We start from the raw sequence: 27775 nt of genomic DNA on the forward strand, positions 1-27775 counted from the left end.
ATTGCGATGTTGACTTTATAATTTCTAATATTAAATTTTTTTATTTTTTTTTATTTTATAAATCCTTCCATTAACACGCTTCTTTTAGGTATTTACAAGAGCTCTTAAGCTTTTCTAAGTTTCTAAATAATAAAAATCACTTGATACCGCTTATCTAAAGATTCGATCTAAAACTCGATCTGATAATAAATACTTCAAAAGGGTTCATGCATAAAGTTTAGAAAGCTTACTATAATATTCATTTTTTTATCCGCCTGAGTGGCCGAGTAGACAGACGGCCTCGATAAACAACGCAATTGTCAAGTGAATTGAAATCTCAAGTGCGGTAGAGCTTTCAATAAAGCCGATAGCCTTTAGATGCTTGTGCTTTAACAGTTTGAAGTCTTAGAATTTATTTCCCTGGGTAAATTAATTATAATAATAACAACAACAATATATTCATATTTATATTTACATTTATATTTAGACTGTTTCAAAAAAAAAAAAAAAAAAAAAAAAAAATATATATATATATATATATATATATATATTAAAATAAATTTAATAATTCCTTGAAGATTCATTCAATAATGCTCAAGTCTAACTGTCAAATATAAAATATATACATATATATATATATATATATATACTTGAAAATAAATTTTTTTATTGTAAATACATTAAATCAATTTTAAATTTATAGCTATAACCGCAAGACCTCCCAATTTCCAACTATCTTTTACAGTACTCTTAATAGTTTAATGAAACATACATTCATTCCGTTTGTGTATATGTATTTGTGTTAATACATGGATGCATGCATGCATGCATTCACCCGCTCGCCGATAGATTTTGGTTGAAGTGTTGTTAAGGAAAAAAAACAAGCAGGAGTGCATCTCTACACGAGTTTATCTTTTTTTGTAAAGCAGTATTCTTTTTCTTTTTCAATTTTTTTTTGTTTTTTTCTTGCGAATTTATTATTCATGTAAATGCTCAATAAGAACGTTCAGTCGTACACTAAAGTGAAATGACACCAAAAACCGCACAACATAAAAATAAAAATAAAGGAATAAAAATCCACATGTACAAACTTCTGTGTATGTGTGTGTGTGTGTGCATTCATACATTTATAAGCAAAGGCATAAAATGAAATAAAAGTTAAACTTATGGAAGTTGAACACACGTACACATGCAAGAACATGCATAAATAAAAACAACATCGTACATATAAATGTGTGCACATACAATGTACACAACTTCTATACATAAACGAGTATAGGGTTGAAGTGGTGAAGAATACTAGAATACTTGCTACAACCATATATACATGTATGTAGATTTTATAAGCATAAATAGAAAGCTGTTGTAGGTTTATATATATACAAATATGTGTGTGTGTGTGTGTGTGTGTGTGTGTATTTGTGAATATGTGTATATATGTGTATGCATTTAAATATATTAAAATAAATAAAGAATTTATTTTATTATGAAAATTATAAAGAGCAAGAAAACCGGGAAAGAAACAATCCTGTATGGAACGAGAGAGACCATCTAGCGAAAGTAATACAAACAAAGGCACCGTGTTGCATATAGCCATAGGAAAACCACATAACCACACAACTACATTTACCTAAAGAGAGTGAAAAAGAGAGATGGCGAAAGAGACAGATAGATAGAGACAGATAGAGAGAAAGAAAGAGGGAGAGAGAGAAAACCGAAAGGTTTAAGCTTGAAGTAGTAACACGTACAGATATATGCTTGCGCATCCCGTAAACATAGATCGTCCACAAGTTCGAGTGCGCGATTCTTTCTTGTGTTCTTTCCAGGTTTTATTTGTAAAATATTTGCACGTTATAAAAATGCGAAACAACCAGCGAGTATACCGAGGATATGCAAATTGTATTAAACCGATGACAGTGCACAGAGTATGATATCTTTACCAACTCATACCCACACTTCTTTATATGGTTTAGCACAACACTTGTTGTGTATCGCACCATATATGCATTAATCTTAAATTAACATTAAACATATAAAGCGAAAGAGTAAAGTAAAAAAGACACGTACACGCATCCATGCATATATATATATATATACGTGTATATTGATATGTAAAAATGTTGACTTAATTGGAACTATCTAATGGACTAAATTTTCAAAGAACAACCTTGTTTTCCCAAAAAAAAAAAAAAAAAAACAAGTAATTGCTTACTTCAAATACAGTCAGTCTACTTATATAAGCAAATAATATTAATAATTAATTGTAGTAATAGTAACTAATAATAATATTAATAGCAATAATAATAATGGGAGAAGAAACCGAATAGATTAAGAAAATTTTTTTAAAATTAATTTTATAAAGAAATGTGTGTATGTGTTGGAAAAAATGCAGCCGAGGCTACGAGAATAATTAAGTTAGCTTGAAGTGCAAATGCCGTAAGCTAGCAAATCGTCCGAAAGTGTTTCGCGAGATTTCGGGCAAAGAATTTTTATTTTGGAAATGATTTAAATTCACATCCGTCCGTCCGTCTCGATGGCCTGGGAACATGTCAGACCGTAGATTATAAAACTTTGCCACAAGTATATTTCAAATAAAGCTGAATTTTATCAAAAAGCGGACAGAATTCATTGGCACACTTCGCACGCACAAAAATTATGATCAACTTTTTATATGAATTTTTTATAATAAATTCTTTATAGGAAAGTTTTTAAGAAATCTGTACGAAAGATGCTAACCTTTATCAATTTATTTCCCGAATCGTAAGAAAGAACAACGATACACAAATTAAATCATGTACAAGAATTATTATCTAGATTAGGGCAGAGTAAGCGAGAGAGGAATCATATATCAAATTGCATGGGTTTTGCATTGCATTGCCGTTTAAAAAACACATTTTTTAAGAGATTGGATTCGAAGGGTAAAAACAGAATTACAAGTGTATGCTTAGCTTAAAGTAAAGCCTCTCATAAATCGGTCCATTGTTTCGTCCACGATTTCAACTTCAAATTGTTTCAAAATTTATGTTGGATCTTGAATTTTTTTTTTTTTTTTTTTAAAGAAGACAATGAACTAAATCATACAAGGTATTAACCCATGCAGTTTATGTACTCATAAGACTGGCTTGCAGTTTACATATAAAGTTCTGCAAAATCGTAACATAAGTGATCTGAAGTATATGCGATAAACAAGAAGAATGCAATGATATCGAATGAATCGCTCTTCGCTCTTCGCTCTATTTTGTAACGAAAGTATCGCGCGTACGTCAGTGCTGGTAATTTTAAACTCAACGTAACTGCTTTTTTTTTTCGTCCACATTCCATTTGAAATGCAAAATATTTTAACATTTATCTTTAAAGGACATGAACATTATCCGATGGCAGTATATATACTTGGGAGATTACTTTAAGCATTAAACTTTTCGTTTTTTAATTAATAAATCTATATCATATGTATATATATATATACATGGTTTTACCATATCATGTTCATGTATATAGGATTACAGTACGATATGATACGCATATATATATTTCTTTTTTCAAAAATATTATATAAATATGAATTAGTTTTCATAGCACAATTGAGCGATTAAAAGTTTTTGGAAATTCATATGTTATTAAAATTTATTGCTTTCAGGAAACCAGAGCGGGAGGTTGACAGAGAGTGACAGAGAGAGAGAGAGAGAGAGAGAAAGGGAGCTTTTAATGCATTTAATGAATTCTTCATAAAAGAAGTTAAGCAAAGAAATCGAGGCAATAGAAATGGATTTTTTTGCAAACACATGGCTTACATATAAAAATGCAGATATGTATGTGTATATATTTATTTAGATCCTACATTTATGTACATATGAAAAGTATGGCTTAAATTATATAACTATATATATATGTACAGTATATACAGTACGTTTCCCTTAGTCGAATAAGTGTAACAAATTAAAAGAAATATTTTTCAAAGACATTTTAAATTAAGTAAGAAGAAGAAAGTAAACAAAAAAAAAACTTCATTACATTTGCATCCATTAATTGACGTCGTTGCAGCTCCATCTCAACGATATACGTTCGAGTTCGACTAGAAAACAATAGCTTGCTTACGCTTTTTCTCTTTGCTTATATCGCTTGCTTACTTGAAATAGACTCTGGCATCGACATGACCATTTTTAACCACGTTTGTCCTATAAGAGAATACTACCAACTACCAACAAAAAACTTCAAAAGAAGGGATGGAGGAGGGTGAACGCATTTGTCGGGTTTTTGATTTTATAAAAACAAATTAACTTAAACTTAACTCAATCTTAACCCCTTCTTTACAATATTTTTTACAAATAGTCAAGTAGGGATTGACAAATACTAGCAAACGCCCAGTTCAAAGATAGCATAGCTAACAAACATTACGATCGAAGGGCAATAATTAACTAAGGAATATATACGATTCCCCTTGATTTGACTTTTGTCTCTGTAAGGAGTTATTCTTGGCTAATTATTGTAATAATCCATAACCATTGCGTAGTGTTCCACCACATTATCGCTAATCTCTTAATCTCCCGTTTACACTCCAGCAGCTGTCATCTGATTGATAGAATATTGCGAAAAAAGTATTTACTTCACTCTAAACTTCCACTACAAAATCCTAATCAAAGGCATTACAGAGAGTAGTCACGGCCCACCATCACTTCGCTTCATAAAATTATGCAGTTGACCTTTCAAGATAAAGCATCGCGTGAAAAATAGTCGAAAAGCTGGTCCAATCTGGACCCTTTTCAATAGATTCAAAATTCTTGAGTCAAAATATAGCGATGAGCCAAATATTGCGACGGACAGATGGGGAGGGGAGATAAGCTTAAGAATTACTTTCCAAATGGATTTTATATCGTAAAAGGGGAGGCTCATCTTAAGTCACCTTTACACAAACTTAACGCACTCATGTACCACAAGTGACGCAGGATTTAAAACGTAGTCACAGACACCACAGCATTTGCCGCTGGCTTTAGTTAAAGAGAATGATTTATAAACATTGAGGAGGTCTTAAAATTATTAAATTAATTTAATTAAGATATTTTTGATTAAAGATTTTATATAAATTATTCATGAAAGATTGTTGCTATATAAAATGCCTAATAATGCTAATGCTTCGATGCAGTTGCTTATTAAATGAGAAACTCTTGAGAGAGAAGAAAATAATATTTTGAAAATCTGCACAATTTACAGCATTTTCAGTGCAATGCTCCCTTAAGCGTGATGCTATTAAACAAAAGTAACTGTAACTACGCTCGAGAACGCATGGTTTTTCCACAAATTCAGACAGATTCGAAGAGATTTTCAATGAAAAATAAGCAGCTTTACCGAGACGAAAGAACAAATATAAGAAGGAATTGAAAAGAAAGTTAGGCAAAGTTGTTATTTTAAATATAGTCGTGTGCCTGTGGTTTTTTTCTTTACTTTTTTTTTTTTCTTTTTTTTTTCTGACGTAAAGCAAAGAAAGTAACGGTTTAATATGCAGCTTTTCAGTTTAAGAAAAAAAAAAGAAAAAAAAAAAAACAGCACAAAAGTAAATACGCATCTACATACATATTATACTTTATTCTATGCATGTTTGCTTGCAGAAGGATACAAATAAAGATTTGTATGCAAAGTTTTTCGAGATAACAGCTAAAGGGGAATAACTCTTCATTTTTGTATATATGAAAATTTAAACTGCACGACTTATATATACATACATCCATACGTATATACTTACATACAAACATATATATATATATATATATATATATATAATATTTTGATAATATAAAGTTATTGACTTTTTAAGAGAATTGTCTTTTTTTGCCTTTTTAGTTTTTTATACGCTCACACACACACACACACACACACACACACACACACACATTCTGCCGTGAATTATTATTCAGTAAAAATTTTTAACTTAAGACTCGAAAATATATCGCGATTCCTTCATACTTCTATCCTCATGGAGCTTCATTTCTCCCTCTTTTATTACGTCTTATTATATATTTTTTTAATAATGTAACAGGGAATAAAGGCGGGGATGTGCATAACGCGTAGTAGCTAAGGAAAGGGGGACATCAATCGTTCCCTACGCTCGTTATCGCACAGCAAGCGGTAACTTCAGCCTAAGCAGACAAAGTAACAACGGGGTGCGGTCTCCGGCGACTGCTGCGTTTGACTTATCTTAACCTTGTCATAAAATAATAAACGCATACTATGCAGAGATATAAGTAAATATATATAGTGTACATGCTCAGATAATAACTATATTTTAACTTAATGCATATCTCGATTACATTAAAATAAAATTTTTTCTAATTTATCTTAAGATAATCATAAATTTTAAAATCCTTAGACTTTTTGGATTCTCTTAGAGGCAAATTAATGCCGATTCATTGTTATTTCAAGTTTTCTTTCCCATAAGTTAGCTGCATATATGAAAAATGAAATTATTCCAGCTAATATTGAAAAACGATATTTAAACGCTCACTACTTCTAGTTTCGTTAACGCGAGCTTCTTTACGATCTGAAAGCCATCTACAAAAGCTGGGTAAATAATATTGCAATGTAATACGAAAACTCTTGAATATAATATCGTTGATGAAAGAAGTTTTCTAGCAAGTAGAACCTACAAATGATGTTATATGTCAGTGAGGCATTGACATAAGTGTCTTTGGAAAAAGAAGAAGAAAAAAAAAAAAACAAGAAAATATGCAACAAAAATTTAAATCAGAAAGAGTTCATACTCGGCTTGAACCGTTGAATTCGTATAGCGATAGAATTATGTGGGCGCTGTCGTTGTCTCTTCAGTTAACGCCTGTACGTGAGTTGACCGAGAGATAGGGAGAGAAAAAGAGAGGTGTAATGCCTACAAATCGATGCATGACATGGATTAAAAAAAGTGAAAAAACTTGTCCTTCATAGTAGAAGAATCATTTTACGGAATTTATCTAACAATTCTATTAGAATCATGCGAAGCGACTTTTACTAACACTGGCACCACTCGAAATAAACCTGAATTTTCGTATAGTGTTTAGCGAAACGTAACAGCATTACGATGCTGACGGTTATCACATTCTCCAGATGCAGTGGACTAAAAATTTTTTTTGCGTCTTTCACAAGCTCATAGTAGGCGAAATTCAGGAGATATCGTGCATCTGCAGATGAACACTATTTCCGAAAAGGCTGCAACTGCAGACTATTTTTGGATAAAGCGCATGATGCGCAACCAGGAATCTGCCTTTTAAAGTAAGGATGCATCAGTTATTAAAACTTAATTAAATAAATTTGAAGAAAATCAAAAATTCGAGTCTTTACCCAAGTGTTCTTTTTTTAAAGCGAAAAGGAAAAAAAAAGAAATGCTTTAAGGGACCAGTTTGCCAATCAAAGCTAATACGGAAAAATTGCCCTTTAAAAAGTATACAGAATACAGGAAAATGCCTAACGGTATTCTAATATTGTATTATAGAGAGTGAAACCTTTCGTTAGAGCACTTAACCATATAAAGAAAATCATTTTATATATGTTTGTCATGTAATTATTTATATTTTTTATGTTAAGATTCTTTGCGTGTGTAAATTTTTATTATTTATTTTTATAATTTTACATTTTCACTTTTAGATTTCCAACTCGACCACCATATATCGAAGTTGTTTAAGTGTTTTTGTTTTGTTTTGTTTTCTTCCTTTTGTTCGGATGTAATTTAGAATATTTTTTTTTTTTTTTTTAGTTTAGAAACTTACTAACATGCAATGAAACATGGCCGTTAACATGAAACAGTTAATTTAAATGCACGGTCCGGAAAGGTCAATATATTTTAAAGGGGATGTAATGAGAATTAAAAGTTTTGTGTTAAAGAATATTAAAATTGTCTCAGGTGCAATAAAAATTTATTTGGAATGTTTATATTTAAATAATATTTATATATATGCATATATAAAAAAAGAAAAGAAGAAAAAAATTCTTTGAAAGCAAAATCGAGAGTAACTATTTTTTTTTTATTTTTTATTATTTTTCTTATTTAATAACATTATATATTATTTGACTAGTCAGTCAGACATGCCTAAAAACAATTACAGAGAATAAAAATGAACAAAAAAAAAAAAAAAAAAACACACAAAAAAAAAGCAAATAAATGAATAAAGAAAGGGAAAGAAAAGAAGAAAAACAGAAATAAAGTGCATCTGAGAAGTGCTATTAAAGTCATATTTAGTGTATACTTTTCTACTTTAAGTAAATGCAACAACAAAGAACACATTAAACCAAGGTTTTCGAAGACATGACAACAAAAAGGAAAATAAACTGAAATAAATAAATTTAAGAAAAAAAAAAAAAAAAAAAAAAAAATTCTTTATAATTTTGCTTTTTGTGCTCACCTAGAGCTGGAGCCGGTATTGCACCATCTTTTGTCAGTACAACTATATGGCGTTTATTGAAATGTACAAATTTCGCAAGCGAGAGAGAAAGAGAGAGAGAAAGAATGGAAGAAAATATGAAGAAATTAAATGAAACACAAAAAGTTTTTTCTTCTACACACATATATATATATATATATAAATATATATATAAATATATATATATATATATATATATATATATAAATCTAAGAATGAATGTTGACATTTTCTAAGGATCTTAGCTTTTTCCCTCTTTTTCTCGATATAAATTATTATCACAAAAACTATTTATAGCAAAATATGCAATTGTTTCGTTTTTCTCATTCTTTGTAAAATGAAAAGTGCTTGAGAGATTTCAATGTAAGAAAAACAAACTTAATAAAAAATACAACGAAAAAAAAAAAAAACATTAATTGCTAACACTTTACAATTTACTAAAACTACTCAAATTGAGATTTTATTTATTTGCTCCTATACTATCGTTAACAACAGGATATAAAAGACTATTCTCTAAGCTAAAACGATATTGAAGGGAAAATAGTTTCAAATGTAACGCTAAGAACATTATTATTTTGCTAAGCTAAGGTCCAATTATAGTTTCGCAACATCCACATATATCTTGTAAGAATCATAACGAAACGTAATATTGATCCTGTTCCCTTTTGTCGAATATGTTAATGTACGGCTTCGTAAAAGACATTGCAACCAATGATATAGATTTTTATACATTTTGGATCAACTTTTTTGCTCCATTACTAAAACGATATAGTTTTTACTTATATTTGAATCACGCATGTCCATGTGTAAAAATAAAAGCTGAATTTGTTTATTTGTTCTAACATTTCAATTTTTCATAGTCTCCGCACTTTTTACATATATAATTCGTTGCATTTCCAATGTGATTTATTACACTGACAAAATTTATGGCAATTGTTTTTACATTGTTTTCATATTACGGGCCACTTAATCACTAACTGCTTTTGCTTTCTCGTTTTAGCTCGCAGGCAGACGAGCAAGAGATTTCGTTTTCATTATTTTCCTAATTACTCTCGAATCAATTACGCCACTGATATAACGAATTGGATTTTGCGTGCATCAAATTTAAAGCGCGCGATAGATAAAAACTAGAAGTGGGAAATGAGAGGACTTTGTCTAATTTCTGATTCCCTTGCTATTCTCTAAACAGTAGCATTCGCCAGCCAAGCCTTTCTTTGTATAGATATAATGTGGCGCTGGCTTAGAAAGTCGCAGCCGACATGCAATTGGCATTACAATCAATATTATTGCAAAATATCGCAACATGTCTGTCTGCATATACGATTTATTCATCGAGTCGAATCAAAATGATTATAAAGCCTTTATGAGACAAAAAATATTGTTAAGTTAGCTTTTTTAGCGTAGCGTAGGAGCTACGAAAATGAACTCGATTTCGGTGCAGGCATAAGTTACTTACGGAATGAGCGTACACACACTAGGCTTCGGCCCTCATCATCCTCCCATTTCTTTCTGATCGTGACTGTGTTTACGCGAGTAGGCGTCATTCCTTGAGTGACAAAAAAATTGTGCTTTCTGCCGATTGACCAAAAAACCACTTCATTATTTATCTTTTGACAAGCAGCAGGCAGTAAAAGTCCTTTTTTTTTTTTGGTTAATCTTCGAAAAATCGCAATTGCAATAAAAGACCTCCGACAGACAGATGCAAATGAGTTGAAGCTATACCGGTTTCATGCCACGTTAGTGGTCGAGATATAATACATGCGAATTATTTATACAAAATATTTGTATAAAAACACTTCGCACTGAACATTGATATCATCTAGATGATGTTTTAAAGGCGTCAACCGGGTGAGCACAAGTTTGCTGATGCTTTAAATGCTAAATAATTCTTTTTTTTTCCCATTCATCGATATTTTCCCATTTGCCCTTATCTGTTGTATGTATATTTACAACGCACAAAACCATATGTTTGTTGAACGACATTAATCATGTAATGATTTATTGATGTAGATATAGTAATGTAAACGCCTGTATTTTTTTAATAAAATAATTTGCTGAAATTACGGAAATCACCTTCAATGTAAAAATGTTATACCGACCAACACTGAAGAGTGATTGACTGATAAGTGATATGATTATTAAAATCACCCTCCGGGCAAAGGCGGTGTTGGAGAATTTTTTGATTTAAAAAAAAAAAAAAAAGGAAAAGACAATAATTTTGAAAATAAAACAAAATCAATTTCCCGAACAACAATAATAGTTATTTAATACTTGAGTAATAGACAGTTATATGAATGTAGTAAACATCAAAAATGCTGTAAGTTGATAACTACCGTTAACCATACATTTTTTTTGCTCTGATATTTTAGATAATTTATGTATACCATCTTGATTGAATTTTTTTTTTTTTTTTTTCTGGCTTTTTGGCTTTTTGTCTCAAAGCCAACCTATTCGGGCAGAAACAATTTTCGATTATTGTTATACCCATCACCGCAAAATGAAAGTCATATTGAATTTAGCAAAACGTTTGCAACGACCAGAAAGAAACTTCAACGGCCCCATAAAATATATATATATATATGTTTTTGCTCAGCATCACATTGTGAATCGATTTAAGCACGCACTCATCTGGGCGTCCTTGCACTGTTTATTGCAAACATTCCCCTGGACGCAAACATTAAGTTATCAACTTTAAATTTGGAAGATGGAGACATTGGAAGCTCTTACACGCGGTTTGGTATTGGTAAGTGGACTAAACCGGTTAGAGGATACGCCTACCGTACTACGTAAGCTGAACAACATCTATGTTCTTCAAAAGGAAACAAAAATTGCCGATAAGTACAGAAAAAATTGAACCCCTGAGTATATCTTATCGTTGATGCTATAGTATATATAGAAATATGGAAGGAACTGGCTACGTCTACCCAATATTGTAGTGATGTCAAAATGCAATTTTTATGTGTAAATCTCTATAACGAGAGGCAGGCTTCAAGAAGCAGAAGCCATTAGGTATAGCATGTCCATCTGTCCATGTGCCCACATGTGTTGTGTCTGCGGTAAGCATTCTCGTTATTGCAAACATTGAGATATCGCCTACAAATTAGCAAACAATTTTTCAAATGATTTGAGCCGATTAAAGGATACGATTAAAGCGCCCATATAACTATGCAGAAAAAACTGAGAACACCTGCGTGTTCCGCTCGTTACCTATAAAGTACGATAGACACGCGATATAAATTTCAATTTTTATTCTACACATATAGTAAAAATCAGCCTCAGCCACGTCCACTGAATATTATCGAGTACAGAAATTTAGTTTTTTTTTTTTTATCGTTTCCAGGATAACGGTGATGGATAGAAAAGATTCGATTACAACCGAATATAATTTTCTCATTATTTTTTTCTTCTTCTTCTAACCAGAAAGTTTGATCTGGTTGAACCAAGTTCTAGGCGAATATAAAGCTTAAGTATGGAAGGAAAATGCCGATATAGCAATATATCGATTCAGTTTGCTCAATGCTATACGGAATGAAATTCATTTTATACCGCTCGTGATTGACACTACGGTACATACCGCGCAATTGTGCGATACATTGATTTTTTTTTTTTTTTTTCAAAATTTTTAACAAACGCAAACAAGCAAACACAAAAGCGAATATTATACTTGAATGAATCCAACTCAAACCTCCCTGCTGCTTCCTGTTAAATAAAAAATGATTAAATTTAAGTGAAAATATATAGTCAATGAAATTTAATTTAAGATTGATTTTATTATTATTTTAAATGTTTTTCTTTCATTTCTCATTCACTGTACTATTTTTAAAGTAAAGTAAATCAACCCTGATTGCTAATTGTTGGCAAGGGTTGTACACACAAGTTGGTTAAATCATTTGAAATGATTTTTTTTTTTTTTTTATTCTACAATCTACCAACACTTGCGAAGAGTTATTATATGATAATAATAAGTTTGTTTACGAAATTGCTTGAAATTGAAATATTATTATTATAACATTTAAAATGTTTTTTTATATGTTTATTCCTTTATATATTTATTTATTTATTAATTTATTTATTTAGATACATTGTAGTAGCATATGTTATTATCATAAATTAAAAGCATAATAATTACTCACCATTTGGTACGGCGGTCACCTTTTTGGTTTGTACACGAGCTGTAGCATTGTTCACCTTTTGTGTGTATTTTGTCGTTTGCGTATGTGTATGTGTGTGTATGTGTGTGTGTGTGTGTAAGTGTATGTATATGTGTATGTATTTATTTGTATTTATATTTGTGTTTTTATGTTTGTTTACGTGCACGTGTACATACATAATTATATATGTATATGTATATGTGTATTTATGTAGGCAAAAGGGATAATGTTGTGATGTTATGTTGTTGAAGTCATTATATGAACATGATTGATATGTAAAAAGGCGGTGTTGAAAGGAGAATATAATTAAAAATTTTCATTACAATTAAAATCTTTTAATCTAGTTCCTATTTTAGGAATATGAACAGACATGTATCTATGCTTATATTATAATGAGCGGCCGATGTTATGACATTTTTTTTGTTTTGGCGAAATTTCAATTTCGCTTACACACACTTTGACATGCTGTTGTTGTACTTGTTGTTGTTGTTGTTGTTGTTGTTGTTGCTGCTGCTGTTGTTGCTATTTCACAACGCGACGTTTATGCATCTCGTATTCAATTCAATTATACTCGAGTTATGGGATTCATACGACTTACAACGATTCTTGGATACCTATCACAATTCGATTGAAAATACTTATCAAGCAAATCTAAAGCATAGTGTTTAGTTTAAGGCTAAAGCATCTAAAATAAACGGTGATTGCCTTCAGAGTAAAACAAATAAGTGAAATGAAAGGAACGAACGATACAACATCATATTGACGTGAACATCGAATATTAAAACCGATATTTGAAAAAGTGGTATTAGTCGATCATTGTAACCATTTTCCCAGGCACACTATAATAAATATTTTTTACGACTTCCTCTTCGTTATTCATTGTCCGTGTTTATTTTGGAATTCTTGTTTTCTTTTACTCCTTTCGTATTTTGTAATTTATTATGACTGTACCTTTGCGCCCCATCTTGCCAATTTTTATATAATCCGGTAAAATGCAATCAAGAATAAAATTTTTATGGCGATATGCGTTTTACTTTAAATTATCTCATCATTTCGCTTAGGTACTAAAGTAAGGAGAAAAACAGACAGATAGAGTTTGCTTTTCGGTTTAACGTAAAGCCCAAAGAAGTCATACATTTGATAATACCTTTTATGGAAATATAACAACGCTCTTTAACGGTCTGCAGGCTTAAAAGCCTAACGGAGTTCAGAAGGCAAAAAGCCTTACAGAAACTAGAAGAGAGTAGTATGTAAATTATCAATTAGTCCCCAATGTATTCTCTTAGGCCGCAGTCTTAGAAAATTGTAATCGGACTAATCGGATTGCAAGTATGCTTACATATTTAATGAGCAGGTCTCGAAGATAACATCATAATATTAGTTAAAAATTTTTACGTACATGTATAATCTTATGCCAGAAGAATTTAGTTCATTTCTATTTCAAACGATTAAGAGGATGGACCGAAAGGAATAATGTTTCGGTAATATTTAAAAAATTTAAGATAGATAGATATGTAGTCACATTTTGAAGATATGTTTATAAAACAATAACTGCATATCATGTTCCAGCTATTTTCGAATATCGACGAAATGTCCTAAATTAGTTTTGATAATCGCATTTTTATTTTTTATTTATTTATTTATTTTTTTTGGGGTTTTATAATGCGTTTACACTTATCTTGGATATTTATTCTACTGCATATATATATTTACTTATACAATATCTATATACAATATAAATAGATAAACTTATATAAATAGCGCATACAGACCTATGCATATGTATGGTGATGTGACGTCAAACAGCTCAATTAAGGTGACTTCCATATTAGATGAAATTGCCCATTGAATGATTTTGGGGAAATAATTGTATGTTAAAATCTTATATTCATACAAATTATTTGCGATATAATCTCCAATCCTTATGAATAGATAGATAGATAGATAGATAGATAGATAGATAGATAGATAGATATATGGGCAAAATCAATTCCAACAAAGTATTCATTTTAATTACTCTCCAGTTGTAATACATAAAGTATAGGCATAGGCGTTAACATTAGTTGTGTTTGAATAACGGAACAACTGTGCACACGTAGTCGTCTAAATGCGCAAATGTTTGTGTGTCGGTACAAATATAAATTTTTATATTTATATATGTATTTTTGTTTTTTTTTTCTTTTTTATGCGATCTCTTTTTTTGCTTGCGATATTATAATTTATACATATGAAAAGTGCAAACTATTCAAAATGTGGTATTTGCGGGAATTTTTTCAGTTTTAATTAAATTTATTCAAAAAGCGTTCTCCCTCTCTCTCAAATTAAATAAATATTCGAAAAATACTTCAAACGATATCGAATTATTAAATAAAATTTAAGTGACTGCTTGAAATTGAAAAATTCAGTATGTCGTGGTGCGAGCGCAAGTCAACGAAAGTCATTCGAAATGAAAATAAATAAATAAATATATATGCGTATATGTGGAATCTATATGGACAAATATAAAATTATAATTTTTCTATACCCTCCTATCCTAAATTATTTGTTTAGAATTGCGAAACCATTCTGTCGATTCCGTCAATTCGGCCGAATGATACCATTTTCGCATTGATTGCTTTACCGCCTATGCGAGCCTATTCGTAAGCACTAAAATGCTAAACCGTTTTGTGCTGAAAATTTGCACTCTGTCTCAAACCAATGTTTACCATTTACCAGTTGTAAGCTTGTATAGGTTTAAGTTTAATGTAAGCGTGGTTCAAGCTTGTCTTGTTTGCTTCTTGCGACCGTTGCCGTTGCCGTTGACGTTCCAGCAATAGATAGATCGACAAGTCTAGAAAGACTAAAGATTTTGCGTTGAAATTATGTATCTATACATACATACATGTACGCATGTATAAAGTCTCTATAACATTTTTCCGATTATTACAAACGCAATGGAAAATCTCGTATAGTGTGCTTTTATCATCGTTCTGCAAAAAAAAAAACGTTCACTTATGTGAAATGACATTCCATGACTGTTGCTGTCCGAATGAAAATTTAACCTGTTGTTGCCTGTAAATTGCCTGTGCAATTGTATCCTCCATTAAATTATTGGTCATCATTATCTGTGGCCTTCAAATTGTAATGATTTTAATTTAAAGACAATTCGCTTACTACGATGTGTGTTACATACATTTTAGATGAAAAAAAAAAAAAAAAAACTCATATGATAGTCAGGCGATGAAAATTCACATCTTCATTTCGATCATTTAAATCACGTTCATAAGCACTAATATATGTTACGAATCAGCGATACTTGCATTATCGTAAGCGCTTTAACATTATTCACCGCAGAACTTTTCTTTAAAGATATCTCCTAAACAGTTTTTTTGATTCGTTATCCATCTGCGTAAATATTACGATTTTATAGGCAATTTGCAACGATTGCCAAAGAATGAACTGAATTAATTCGAATTGATGAGAGCAGTGTCACCGCCATTTATATTTGGTTTTTTGCTTTCGTTCTTCTAAGCGAAGTTCCAAAGGCAAAATTATAGTTTCAACAGAGGGATTATCGATAGATGTGTAGTGTTGCGATTAAAAGCATTCTTTATTGAATGGAAAGCATTTAGTTAAAACGAATATGCTCGAATGCGGTGTATGTGAGAAGGATGACAATTATGAGAAAGCCGCGACTAACACACATTACATGTAAGACAAGACACCCACAAGTGCATTCATTAGTAATTTAAACTTTATGAAATAATTTGTAATGCTTCCTCTTTCTACCATGTTCCATGTTACCTTGCACCAACAAATCGCATAATTTTAAATTTAAATAAACACTCTCTATTACTAGGGCTTTCAACGAAACTTCAACACTAACTTGTCATATTTTAATTACTTGAATGGCATAACGATGACCTGCACTTGAATTTATTCAACGCGAAACTGTCAAGGTGTTTGCATTTGGGCTTTGAAAGAATATAAGGATGATTTGATTTTATCCTTGTTACGCTCATAGGCACCAGTTGCTTAATTATTCGACAAATTTTGTAGTGAAATTTTGATTTTTATTTATATAATCATTTGAACTTTGCGTTAAAATAAATGATATAATATTTTTGGAAAACTAAATGACTAAATTTTATTTAATATTAAATTTTATTTTTGCAAACAAAAAAAAAAAACATTGCTTTAAAATTTATCTTTAACTACGGAAAAAATAATCAATCAGGTGGTCATATAAGCAGAGAGAATAGTGCACTCGGAACATATATCCTTGTAACGCAATATACTCAAACACATATATTACTATGTAGATATGTGCTTTAAGCTTCCTAAATATTCATATTAAAGTAGAGCACTGAGAGTAACTGTTCTCGTATATTGAGTTAACTATAATCACAACTGCACACATCTAATATACTGATGATAGAGAACTTCTTTTCAAAACAAGGACATTCGCAATTTAATAATGCGTGCGTATATGTGAGAATTTAATAATTTTGTTAAGAGTCTACATGCTATGACATATCTGTGTGAGTAAATATTAGTTATTTTTCCACTTATCCACTTACTGACTCTGCTAAAGGACTTGCGTCAATATTTGTAAGTATGTGTACAGAGGGAAGAATGTTTGACACAAGGCCATAAAGTTGAATGATGAATGAAATGTGTTAGCTCTGCTGATGATGATAATCATGATGAACATCATGAGCATCATCGTGATGCCGACATCCCTTTTATCCCTTATAAATTTTAAATACAATCACATATCTGTGTGCTAATAGTTGCCTGCGGTCATACTAATACAGCTGAGCCGAGCTGACAGTCTGTGATAAGATTATTTTTTATTAATCATAAAATATAATAAAAACGTAAAATAAGTTCAGAATTAAATTTTATAATTTCTATTTTGTTTGTGTATGTATGTGTATGTGTGTGTGTATGTATGAGACTAACTATGGTCTATAGTCCGTTTATATGTATGTTGAATTTCAGATATGAAACTTTAAGCTTTTCAATTACATTTAATGCTAATTACATAACTTGAGGTAAAGTTAAATTATCTTTAATAGGATTTAAGCAGACATTCGGTCCAACGTGCGTTAAAATGCATTTAAGTTGGCAGCAAAAAGTTTATTATTAAAGAATTGAACTTAAGGAAATTACATAATTCGATGAATGACATTAAAGCATCTCAGCTTTATGCAGCAGCCGCTATCTTTGACTAACCTATCATTTTATATCTTTCATAGATGCTTATTAAAATGTCAATTCTTTAATTAGCTTTTATACAATAAGTAACGAACGAACGAACGAACGAACGAACGAACGAACAAACGAACGAACGAACGAGCGAACGACTGAACGAACGAACCGACGGACAATCTTATTTTAATTAAAGCATTGCATAGTGCTTTTGTGCTCAATACATAATTTTCGGCCATTGCTATGAAATGCTATTTAATACTTGGAAGTGTTAATCTAATTTTGAATTGCTTCTCAAGCGATAGCATTGCACGCATTTATATTTAATGCAAGCAGGCAGAAAGACAGACGGACACAGAAGCAGGCAGGCAGGCAGGCAGGCAGGCAGGCACAGGCAAGACACAAGTGATTATAATCTTTAGTGTTTTTGTGAGCGTTACTGAAAATTGGATTTTAAATTGTGATTATTTCAAGTATACACTACTCGGATGAAATGCTTTCCTTGCATTTGTGCTCAAGTAATTGAAATTGAAATGGAATGAGGGATAGGATTGAACATCAATTCCATAAAAGAGAGTATTAAGAAGAAACGGGATACATTCATATATATATATATATATATATTGAATAAATGTTAAATTTTCAAAGAAAAAATTGATAGCGTTTGCAGGAGAAATAATACATAGAAATAGCTTAAGGTCTTTTTATTTTAATATAAGATAACTAAAAAATTGTTTCATTAGAATTTCATAAAAAAATGTTGGTTTTGAAACTTTTAAAACATTTGATTGAAACGAATTCCAGAGCTCATCATCCATCCATTGTTTCATAATAAATTTTGCACATCTAACAACTGTGAGGATGAAAATATTTACAACCTACCTCATCGGCGTTACTAGCTTCGATATTTCGACTTAAACGGTATGTATGCAATAAATAGTAGACTGAGATTCCCCCTTAAAACAGAAACAAGCGTCACCTAAATGGGGGAATTTTAAATTATTTTTTTGTTGTTAACTTGACAGAAGCCGACATGATGCACCTCGTCCGTAACACTGAAATAACCGCGAGATCTGGGATATTATTTCATTATAAGAACAACCATAAGGAATCCACTTAAAGAAAGACTAAATTTTGTAAGTTTTATACTTAAGATCTGTGATGGAGGAATCATTCCGTCCTTTCGTAATTGGGCGTAACCAATATTTCATGTCAAGGAAATAGTCGTGGCAACATATGCTCGCTAGACGAGCTAACATTTATATATGGGGTCAGGGATGTCCATTTATTTGTCTGTTTAAATCACGATGATTTCCAATTTATACTTGGAATATGAGCTAAAATTTGAAAATCAATTAAATCAACTCGGACGTTTGCCGCTATTTATCAACAAAGCATAGATAAACCTACAGTGCTGAACTTGGACTTGTATAATATTTGATGATTGACTATACTCTTCGCCTATTAAATATCACAGATAGCTCTTATCTGGATCCTGATCTGATTTCTGAAATCGTTAAATCCTAGAGTTACGCACTGTTCACTAAGCATTATTGAGCTAATCGTATGAATGAACGATTCATTCATGTCGGTTTTTACTCGTAACATCACTTGTGGTGCATTCAGAAGGACTTGAAATAGATTCACTTTTTGCTATACCAATTGATTCGGGAAGTGATTTTATGCTTCTATGTCCGATGAAATGTGATACACTAAGGTGTTTAGATCAAGGCTGAAATGCTTCATATCGAACCACTTTCTCTACCACTCTCCTGTCTGTAGGTAGATTTCATAGTGGGCCGCGGGCGACTATGGTTTTTTACTCCTTTCCCTTCGTTAATTTTTTCTTTCTTTTCCCCCTAAATATTTTCGAAGATTTAAAATGCTTTTCATCCGATAATGCTTGATATTACTTAAGTATTTGGATAACGTTTTAAATAGATTTGGTAAAGAAATCATTTTCTTCCATCTAAGAAGCTTAAATTTTCCTTTCTTTTTTTTTTTTTTTTCATTTGTTTTTCTTTTATGCACAAACGCATTTGTTAATAAAGCTTTATTCAATACATAGAAGAGTGAAGAAGAGATGACAAAAATGAGAAAAGAAGAAAAAAAGAAGATAATCTTACTGTTGTTGTTGTTGTTGTTGTTGTTTTAGCTATGTTGAAAATATTATTTTCTCGTTTTTTTTTTACATTTTGGATAGATATTGTGGAAAATTAAGACCAAATGATGACAAACTCGGCTTTGTTGTGAAAATAATTTAACTTGCAACAAACAATATGCTTTTAGCTATAAAACCAACTACCATCACCATTAACTTTCCCCTTATAATTATATTCTATGCCTCATCTATTGGTCTCTTACCCCTCATCTTTTCGCTGCTAATGGGCATCGCCCGCCATTACAATGCGCAACAACAAACAGCTAACATAGGGAAAAAGTTAATTACTCGACTCACAAAGTGAAATTTAAGGCCTTAATAAAAATCTTATTATCTACATTTTTTTTGTTTCAATCTTCATTTTCAGCTGGCGAATAGGTATTGTTGGTTGTTAAGTTGATGAGCCACAGAATGGAAGACTAAGGCTTTTTGTCTTTACTAAAATATATAAAAGTGGGTTTCTTAATGTTTGTTGTTTTTGTTTATAGATAATTATAATCTGAGTTCATCTGAGCCTTATAATATGGAAAATGGAAAGTAATGGGAGTGAAATGCGCTTAAACATTATAATGAAATTATTACTTTAACACAAATAAAATTATACAAAATTTTTAAAAAAGTTTAGTATGAAAAAATAGGTAGGTAGCACTTAGAGATCATCCAGCAGAGAAGAAAAAGTTTTTAAAGGAAAGCAAACAACAAAATTTCTTTTAAATACTCTCCTTAATATTAATAAAAAAAAAAAATTCAAAAAATATATATATATATACATATATATTATTTCCAAGTATCGAAATTTTCGGTAATTATGACAATGGGCACTGGTGTGCCCTCGCTGCGTTTCTTTACACATCTGCAAATTTTAGCATCTAAAAATTGTGCTGTATTCGTTTCGTATTGGCGAATCATAACAGCTTTTCTCATTTCTACTTGCTCGCTGGGAAAGAAGCAAGAACTTTAGTAAGATCAATAATTCTATTGAATCAAGTTTTGTAATTTTTGTTGTTATCGTATTGTGAAGTGCGAGTACAGATAGGTTGCCACCTTTTTCTGTCATGCATTAGGAATTCATTGCGAAAAAACACTACATTAAATTTTATTCAAAGTAATATCATTCACTAGCTATTACTTTTTCCCATCTTCCTGGCAGCATCCGGATGCCATGTCAGAAGATTTTTTCATCTTTTGAGGTTACCCACGAATCCATCAAATTTGTGGTATCTTCGTGTGTTGTAAAGCGCAGCTCAGACAGACCATGTGCCGTCGAGCGGAGAAGATGATAATCAGAACGAATAATACCTGATGATAACAGCGTTGAGCGTAGGACATCCCATGTTAGAGCTACAAATCTTTTCTGCACGAGTTTCGCTATACGAGGCCGAATTTCTGCATATTGAAAATTGATGATATAATGTATATGGGATCATCATGTCCATTTTTTATCGCAATTGGATCATCAATTATTGTTGGTAGCACTCTTTAGCGATGGTTTCGGCGCACTGCCGACACCCTAAACGGGGCCGCCATGAATATTCAGATTTATCCTCGATGTAAATTGTTCTCCTACTTTGCCCCATGATTATTTGGGCCTTGGATATCTGAACACATTCACTAGTCTTCATTCATAACGGCTCAGAAACACTCTCTTTCTCATATTAAGCAAGGAAAGTTTACTTTATGATTATTCGACTTAAAATTTGATATTTTCGCGCGAGAAAAAAAGTTATGCGATATTGATACAGAATAACGAATAATTAAAGGTTACGTTGTTACCGGATGACCAAGCTTACGATATCACATTTTACATCCGACAATTTCGACACAACTTTTCGATGAAACCGTCTCGTAGTATTTATACTATTATTAATAAAAAAAAAAAAAAAAAAAAAAATTTAGATAACGTAAACGAAGTAGAGATCTAAACTTTAGTTTATATCGTGACGAATTCGTCGCATATGTCACTTACTTTACCCATTATCAATCATCAATTGCTCATCAGAAGTTTTTATAAAACATATATTTTAAATAAACAAGAGGTCATAAGACGTTCTCTGCGTAAAGACGCAAAAATAAACGAGAATCATTATGCATTCGTGTGCCCTAAAAAGATAGTCAGTCAATTTATGCGTTTATGAAAAATGTACCATAAGGTAATTTTCATTTAATTCTATTACTGGATAATTACGATAATAGCACTCTTTTATATGAACTCTAAAAGTAGGCAATATTAATTATTATCTATTACGATATAAGTTAAATAGTTAATTAGTTTTTCTTTAGAAAAAATTATTCCATTATAAAGTTAATTTATTAATATATATTGTAATTTATGGCCTAATTTTCAGCTTTTTCATTAAGGATCAATAATGATTTATTATTATCTTTTTGATCGTTAATTGCGTTCATATTAAAAAAAAAAAAAATAAATAAATAAATAAATAAAAAGGAAAAAAAAAAAAAAAAAACTTTTCTCGTTTATATTATGACATTCAGAGATTTAGTGTAATTAATAGTAAACATTAAACAGTAGTCATATATTGACATAAAGCATTTTCTCAATCAATTCATAACATAATCTTTGTCCTAAGTAAGGAGTAGAGGAAAAAAGGAAAAAAGAGTTATTGTGACATTTGAGAGGAATAAATCGAAATGTTTATTTTAATTGCAATAAAAAGAGAGAGAGAGAGAGAGAGAGAAAGAGAAAAAAAAAACAAAAATTAATTTTTAATTGCTAAAAATCAAACATCGCTTAGCATTATTGGGATTAAATTGACAATATCTGCTTCACGTAGATGTCAAAAATTTTAATATTGTATCATATTAATTCATACGGTCAATGTCTACAACCTTTCATTTCTATCTCCTTCATATACTACTGTAGATCATAGATATGTTTAGTTAAAATTAAATGTCACAATAAGAGAAAGAGAATTAAAGAAATTTTTGTCACACTCGTATACAACCCAATAAAGTTCATTCTTTTATAAAATTATACTAAGAAGAAATGTTTGAATAAATCAAAAAAAAAAAAAAAAAAAAAAAAACAAAATTAAGTAGAAGCAGAAACGCTATACATGCAAATATTTTCCTACTTTTTTTCCGGATGTATTTCAAAGAAAATCTTATAAAATGCCAACAATGTACATGAATTTCTTTTTAAATCAGTTTCTGTTGAATGCTTTTTATTTTTTCTTTTTTTTTTTTCAATGACTTCCTCTTTCCTGACTTTTTATTTTCTTATATTTTTTGAAAATTTTTTTCCTATTTTTATTCTTTGCAATATATATGACTTTTTTAATATTCGGGGCATTGTGTCTAAGAGAGAGAGAGAGAGAGAGAGAGAGAGAGAGAAAGAGATTGACTGAGAGAGCAAATATTCATGATTTGCGTGGTTGCGTTTGCTGCTGCGACAAGTGTAAGGAAAAAGGAAGGGAATTGAATAAATTTTGTATTTCCTATAGTTACCGTTTGAAATTATGCGGTATATTTTCATATTAATTAATTTTTGCTATTTTCATTGAAAATCCGAATGCTTATAATATATATAACACATGTTAGTTAGGTTATACCATAGATTTCTATTTTATTCGAGTAAAATTTTAAAAGTTAACTTTAAAATTAAATGTTTTACGTACATTTCAATTTCAATATGCTCTACATTTAAATTCTTTAAAGCGGACATGATATGTACATGGGCAACTATTGCTTTCTAAGCCTATAGAGATATTCTTTAAACAAAATTTTTTTTTTTTTTTTTTGCTTAATTGTCTGACATCCATTAAAGAATTACGGCCTTGGCTTTCCATAATTAAAAATTTGAAATCCATTTGAATTAATAAAAATATGGAAATGTTGTATCAAGCTTTTCAGCGGTTCGTGTCAAAACGTAATAGGATACATATTAAAAGTCTGATGAATTGTATTATGCGTCGCATAGAAAGAGAGAGAGAGAGAGAGAGAGAGAGAGAGAAAGACAGAGAGAGAGAGAGGGAGTGAGTGAAAATATCAAGTTTCATCAAAAAGTAATAAACGACACATGTTAGAAATTTGATGAATTTTATTATGCATACACCAGTAACGAGCTCGAGCTGGATATGCGTACAATTTGTGATCTTAAGAAATTTTATTTTCATTATACATTTGATTTTTGAATCACTGAATTCTGTTAGGTTAACTTTGACAGTCACGTAAATAGATCACGTAGTGCAGTGCTTATAGGGAGAGGAAACATTTCAATATTAGTGTAGTTTGCCTTTTAATATCTTTGTTACGTATGACATTAAGTGTGCTCTACTAGTGTTTGAGGTTAAATAGTAGATTTTGTATTAAGTGCAGGACTTGCAAAATAATTTATTATAACAAGAGCTTATGTGAGAATGTACTTGCACTTCAGCAGTGTCGCCGTATATTGCTAGTGTTATGCGAAAGAACGTTAACGCTTAGCGCGCATGTTACGTTTCGCGTATTCTTTTCATCTTCAATACTATTGGGGAAATAGTATTGAAAGCTTCTTAAGAGATTCATTTAATTACAACAATTTCTCAATATTTTTATTTTGCCAAATAAAAACATATTTTTTTATGCAACGAACGTCATCTACTAACGACGTGCATTCATTGAGATTGGTGGACAGACATTAAAAGATTCAATCGAAACTGAAGGTAATTAACTGAACTGAACGCAAGCAACAAAGACTCAATTGCATTCTATTTGAGATGTTTTTTTTTTTTTTTTGCTTTTTTTTCTGCACTAACTTAATATGCCAATTCCTGAAGGTGTATCTCGGTTTGAAACATATTTGGATTTTCTTTTTTTTTTTGCATATTATAAAAAAACTTTAATCTTGCGATTGAACAACTATGAAACAATGAAAAAAATCTCATGATGATTTTTCAGTTTTTTCTTTCTTTTTTTTCTTTTTGTGAGAAAACAATTTTTTTTTGTTGTATTTTACAGAAGTTGTTACTAAAGTTGCTGTTGTTGTTATTGAAGTGAATGGTATTTCAAAAACTTTTTCTTTGCATTTATTTTCATGCACAAATTTTCATACATAAAGGTATTTGAAAAATTGATTTTATATGCTCAAGGCTTAGTAGTATTGCTGTGAGAAGTATGAAAAGAGTAAAAGCGGGGAGAAAGAGAGAGAGAGAGAGAGAGAGAGAGAGAGAGAGAGAGAGAGAGAATGGAATATCTTCTAAAAAAGTGAAAAATAAATTACACATGTGATGTAAGCGGTTTGCTTCTTTTTATTTTATTTTATTTTATTTTTTTTTTTTTTTACCAAGTTTCTTTATATCTAACAAGAAAAGTTTTTCGCCTTGTTTTTCTATGTGTAGCAGCACTTAACTTAAAATGATTTCACAGCTTTTCCAACATCTCCTTTACACGTGCATATACCCAGAAGTCTACGGCATATGCGCTTAAATATATACATATTTGCCTCTTATTAAGTGCGAGTTCTTTTGTAGTTTACATGCATTTGTATATACATGTGTATATTATTATAAGTATATATATGTATATGCACGTATGTAAATATTTAAGTGCATGCCATGCCAACTTACATGCAAAACATATGTACATATATTTTTTGCATGTAAGTGTACAAAAAAAAAAAAAAAAAAAAAAAAAACGTCGATTTTTTGCGTTTTGTTGCCTGTGTTGGTGTGAATAAGGTCAGGGCCGCGTGGGTATAGTTGAGAAATTTTGAAATATATTTCTGTCACTGTGTAGATACTTAACTAACCAAATGTGAACTTTTGTGCGCATATGTGTTTGCTATGAAAAGAAACTTTACATTTCTTTTTCTCTTTTTCTAACTTATGCTAGTGTATACACATATTTGTCACACATGACGTGTGACGTGTGTCTCTTAAGACACAATTTAATTTCGTAAATATGCTAATAAAAATGTGATCGTTACATAAGCGTATGTACACATCCACACACATCTATATATATATATATATATATATATATATATATATATATGTATATATTATCTATATACTCATACACATACATCTGTTTTCTTGCATTTGCAGAGCTATCACTATTTCTTTTTCTTTATCCCTTCATTAGTGTAGGAAAATTTTATATTTGCTGTATGGAAACTAGACATTTTAGAAGGACATCTGAAATACATTAAAGACAATTGGCTTTATTGGTTACTTGGGGTTCACTTGAAAAACGAAAAGACCTGCATTTTATTTATAAAAATGATAAAAACCAAGCAAGCTATGATTCTTATCATAAAGGCTTAAAAAACAGTGCCTTGAATGTATTGGAAATCCAAGTCAGCGCATGTTTTGACAATGCGATGAAAACGTTTGTATTTCTTTTTTCGCGTGACAATGTGAAATCCTTATTGTGCGATTGACTTTTTGCTCGTCTACGAGTTGATTATTGTGTTATCAAACTCGCTATCCATGCGAACAAAAGTTTTCATAATTGGCTCTGGGTCTGTTTCATTATCATTTAAAATGATTATATATATATATATATATATATATTTTGCAAAATTGGCAAAAATATTGGTAATAATAACAATTCATATAACGACTTTTCAAAGTGAGGCATTATATGGGAAGTAATCGAAAAATTGGTCCAATCCGAACCATTTTCAATAGCGTTCGCGTTTGGACCAATAAGTGCTCGTGTATCACAGATTGAATACAGGAATGAATGGACAGATGTCGGAAGCAGAGACAGACAGCCAAGCTTAGAATCACTTTCTGAAACGATGGCCTTAATAAAAAGTGCGTCTATCTCAAGTCTTTCTGGGTAAGCTAAATACCCACAGTTATATTGTTTCTTACAATTAGAATCGAAATACACGTATTTACAAAAAAAAAAAAAAAAAAAAAAAAACAGATAAGCTAAAAGTTGAATAAGATATGATGATTTAAGTCCATATCTATCTGAACGAAAACACACACCTGTCATGTTCAAAAGAATTTTTTTTGTTTTTTATTCTACACAGCTTGTTAATTTACTTTCACTCTCAGCAAAATGAAATTTATAATGCTAAGGTTAGATTTTGTTGTTGATATTTCTATTAGGTGGAGATGGTTTTGCGTTGAAAAAATCTCGACATAAAATATTTTAAGCTTTTGACTTTTTAATGAATGGCTATGAATGAAAGTGCGCATGTAGGGATTAAATGGTTTTTTTTTTTTATCTGAAAGTTTTTAATGGGAACACTGATGAAAGCTTGTGTTGTTTAAAATTGCAACAGACAATTGTGTCTTTAACGCGTCAAATATGCTCGAGTCAATCTTCATTTCATAGCACGATAGCAGCTATAATTTGTACACTTGACTTCCGACAGCCAGCGACGACTGAGTCGCCGGTCAGAATTGAATTTTCCGATCTATGGTTTCTCCTAATGCATTTAAATTTTATCAACAATCAGTAGAGTGCTTAATAAATCCTTTTGTTTTGTTGTTCCTATCGGTCCAATTTCTACTAAGCATTATAAACTCTACTCTTGTTTTGGTAATTAGACAGCAACTTGGGCGCCCGCCTTGTCAAGTTTTGATTTGATATAGGTGTTGGTTTTTAAGCTCTGCCATAGGAACACATATGAGATAAACGCAGCTGCCGATTTTGTTTTTAGCCTTAGGCCACACTTGTCGTTCAATCTATATTAATCAATTTGCTACAAGTTTATTCTTGATGAACCGTTTCACATATTCGTATTAATTACAAAACTAATGAACATGTTTAATTGTAAAAAAAAAAAAAAAAAAAAAAAAAAAAAAAAAAACATACATTTCAGTTTTAAGAATTCCACCAATAAACACATGGACGGATGGACATGGATAATCATAATTTAATTGGAAGGACAAAGCGCATCCTTCATCTTTTCATTTTTAGAGTTTATCTGCTTG

General features: G+C 30.8%; 1 protein-coding gene across 16 annotated transcripts in view; it reads right to left on the reverse strand.

Moving 5' to 3' along the window:
- The window catches only part of LOC119632371 (sex determination protein fox-1), a 373741-nt gene that overhangs the window by 39500 nt on the left and 306466 nt on the right, over positions 1–27775 (reverse strand). For 13 of the 16 annotated variants that reach the window (XM_038025241.1, XM_038025246.1, XM_038025250.1 and 10 more), the window contains 2 exons: positions 12512–12566; positions 8361–8402 (listed from right to left, as the gene is read on the reverse strand). In XM_038025241.1, coding sequence (XP_037881169.1) covers positions 8361–8402; positions 12512–12566 — 97 coding nt within the window. The remainder of the gene's footprint in view (positions 1–8360; positions 8403–12511; positions 12567–27775) is intronic. The other 3 variants (XM_038025249.1, XM_038025240.1, XM_038025239.1) reach the window with 1 other exon arrangement.

Source organism: Glossina fuscipes, unplaced genomic scaffold, assembly GCF_014805625.2.
Source record: "Glossina fuscipes isolate IAEA_lab_2018 unplaced genomic scaffold, Yale_Gfus_2 1, whole genome shotgun sequence".
NCBI lineage: Eukaryota > Metazoa > Arthropoda > Insecta > Diptera > Glossinidae > Glossina > Glossina fuscipes.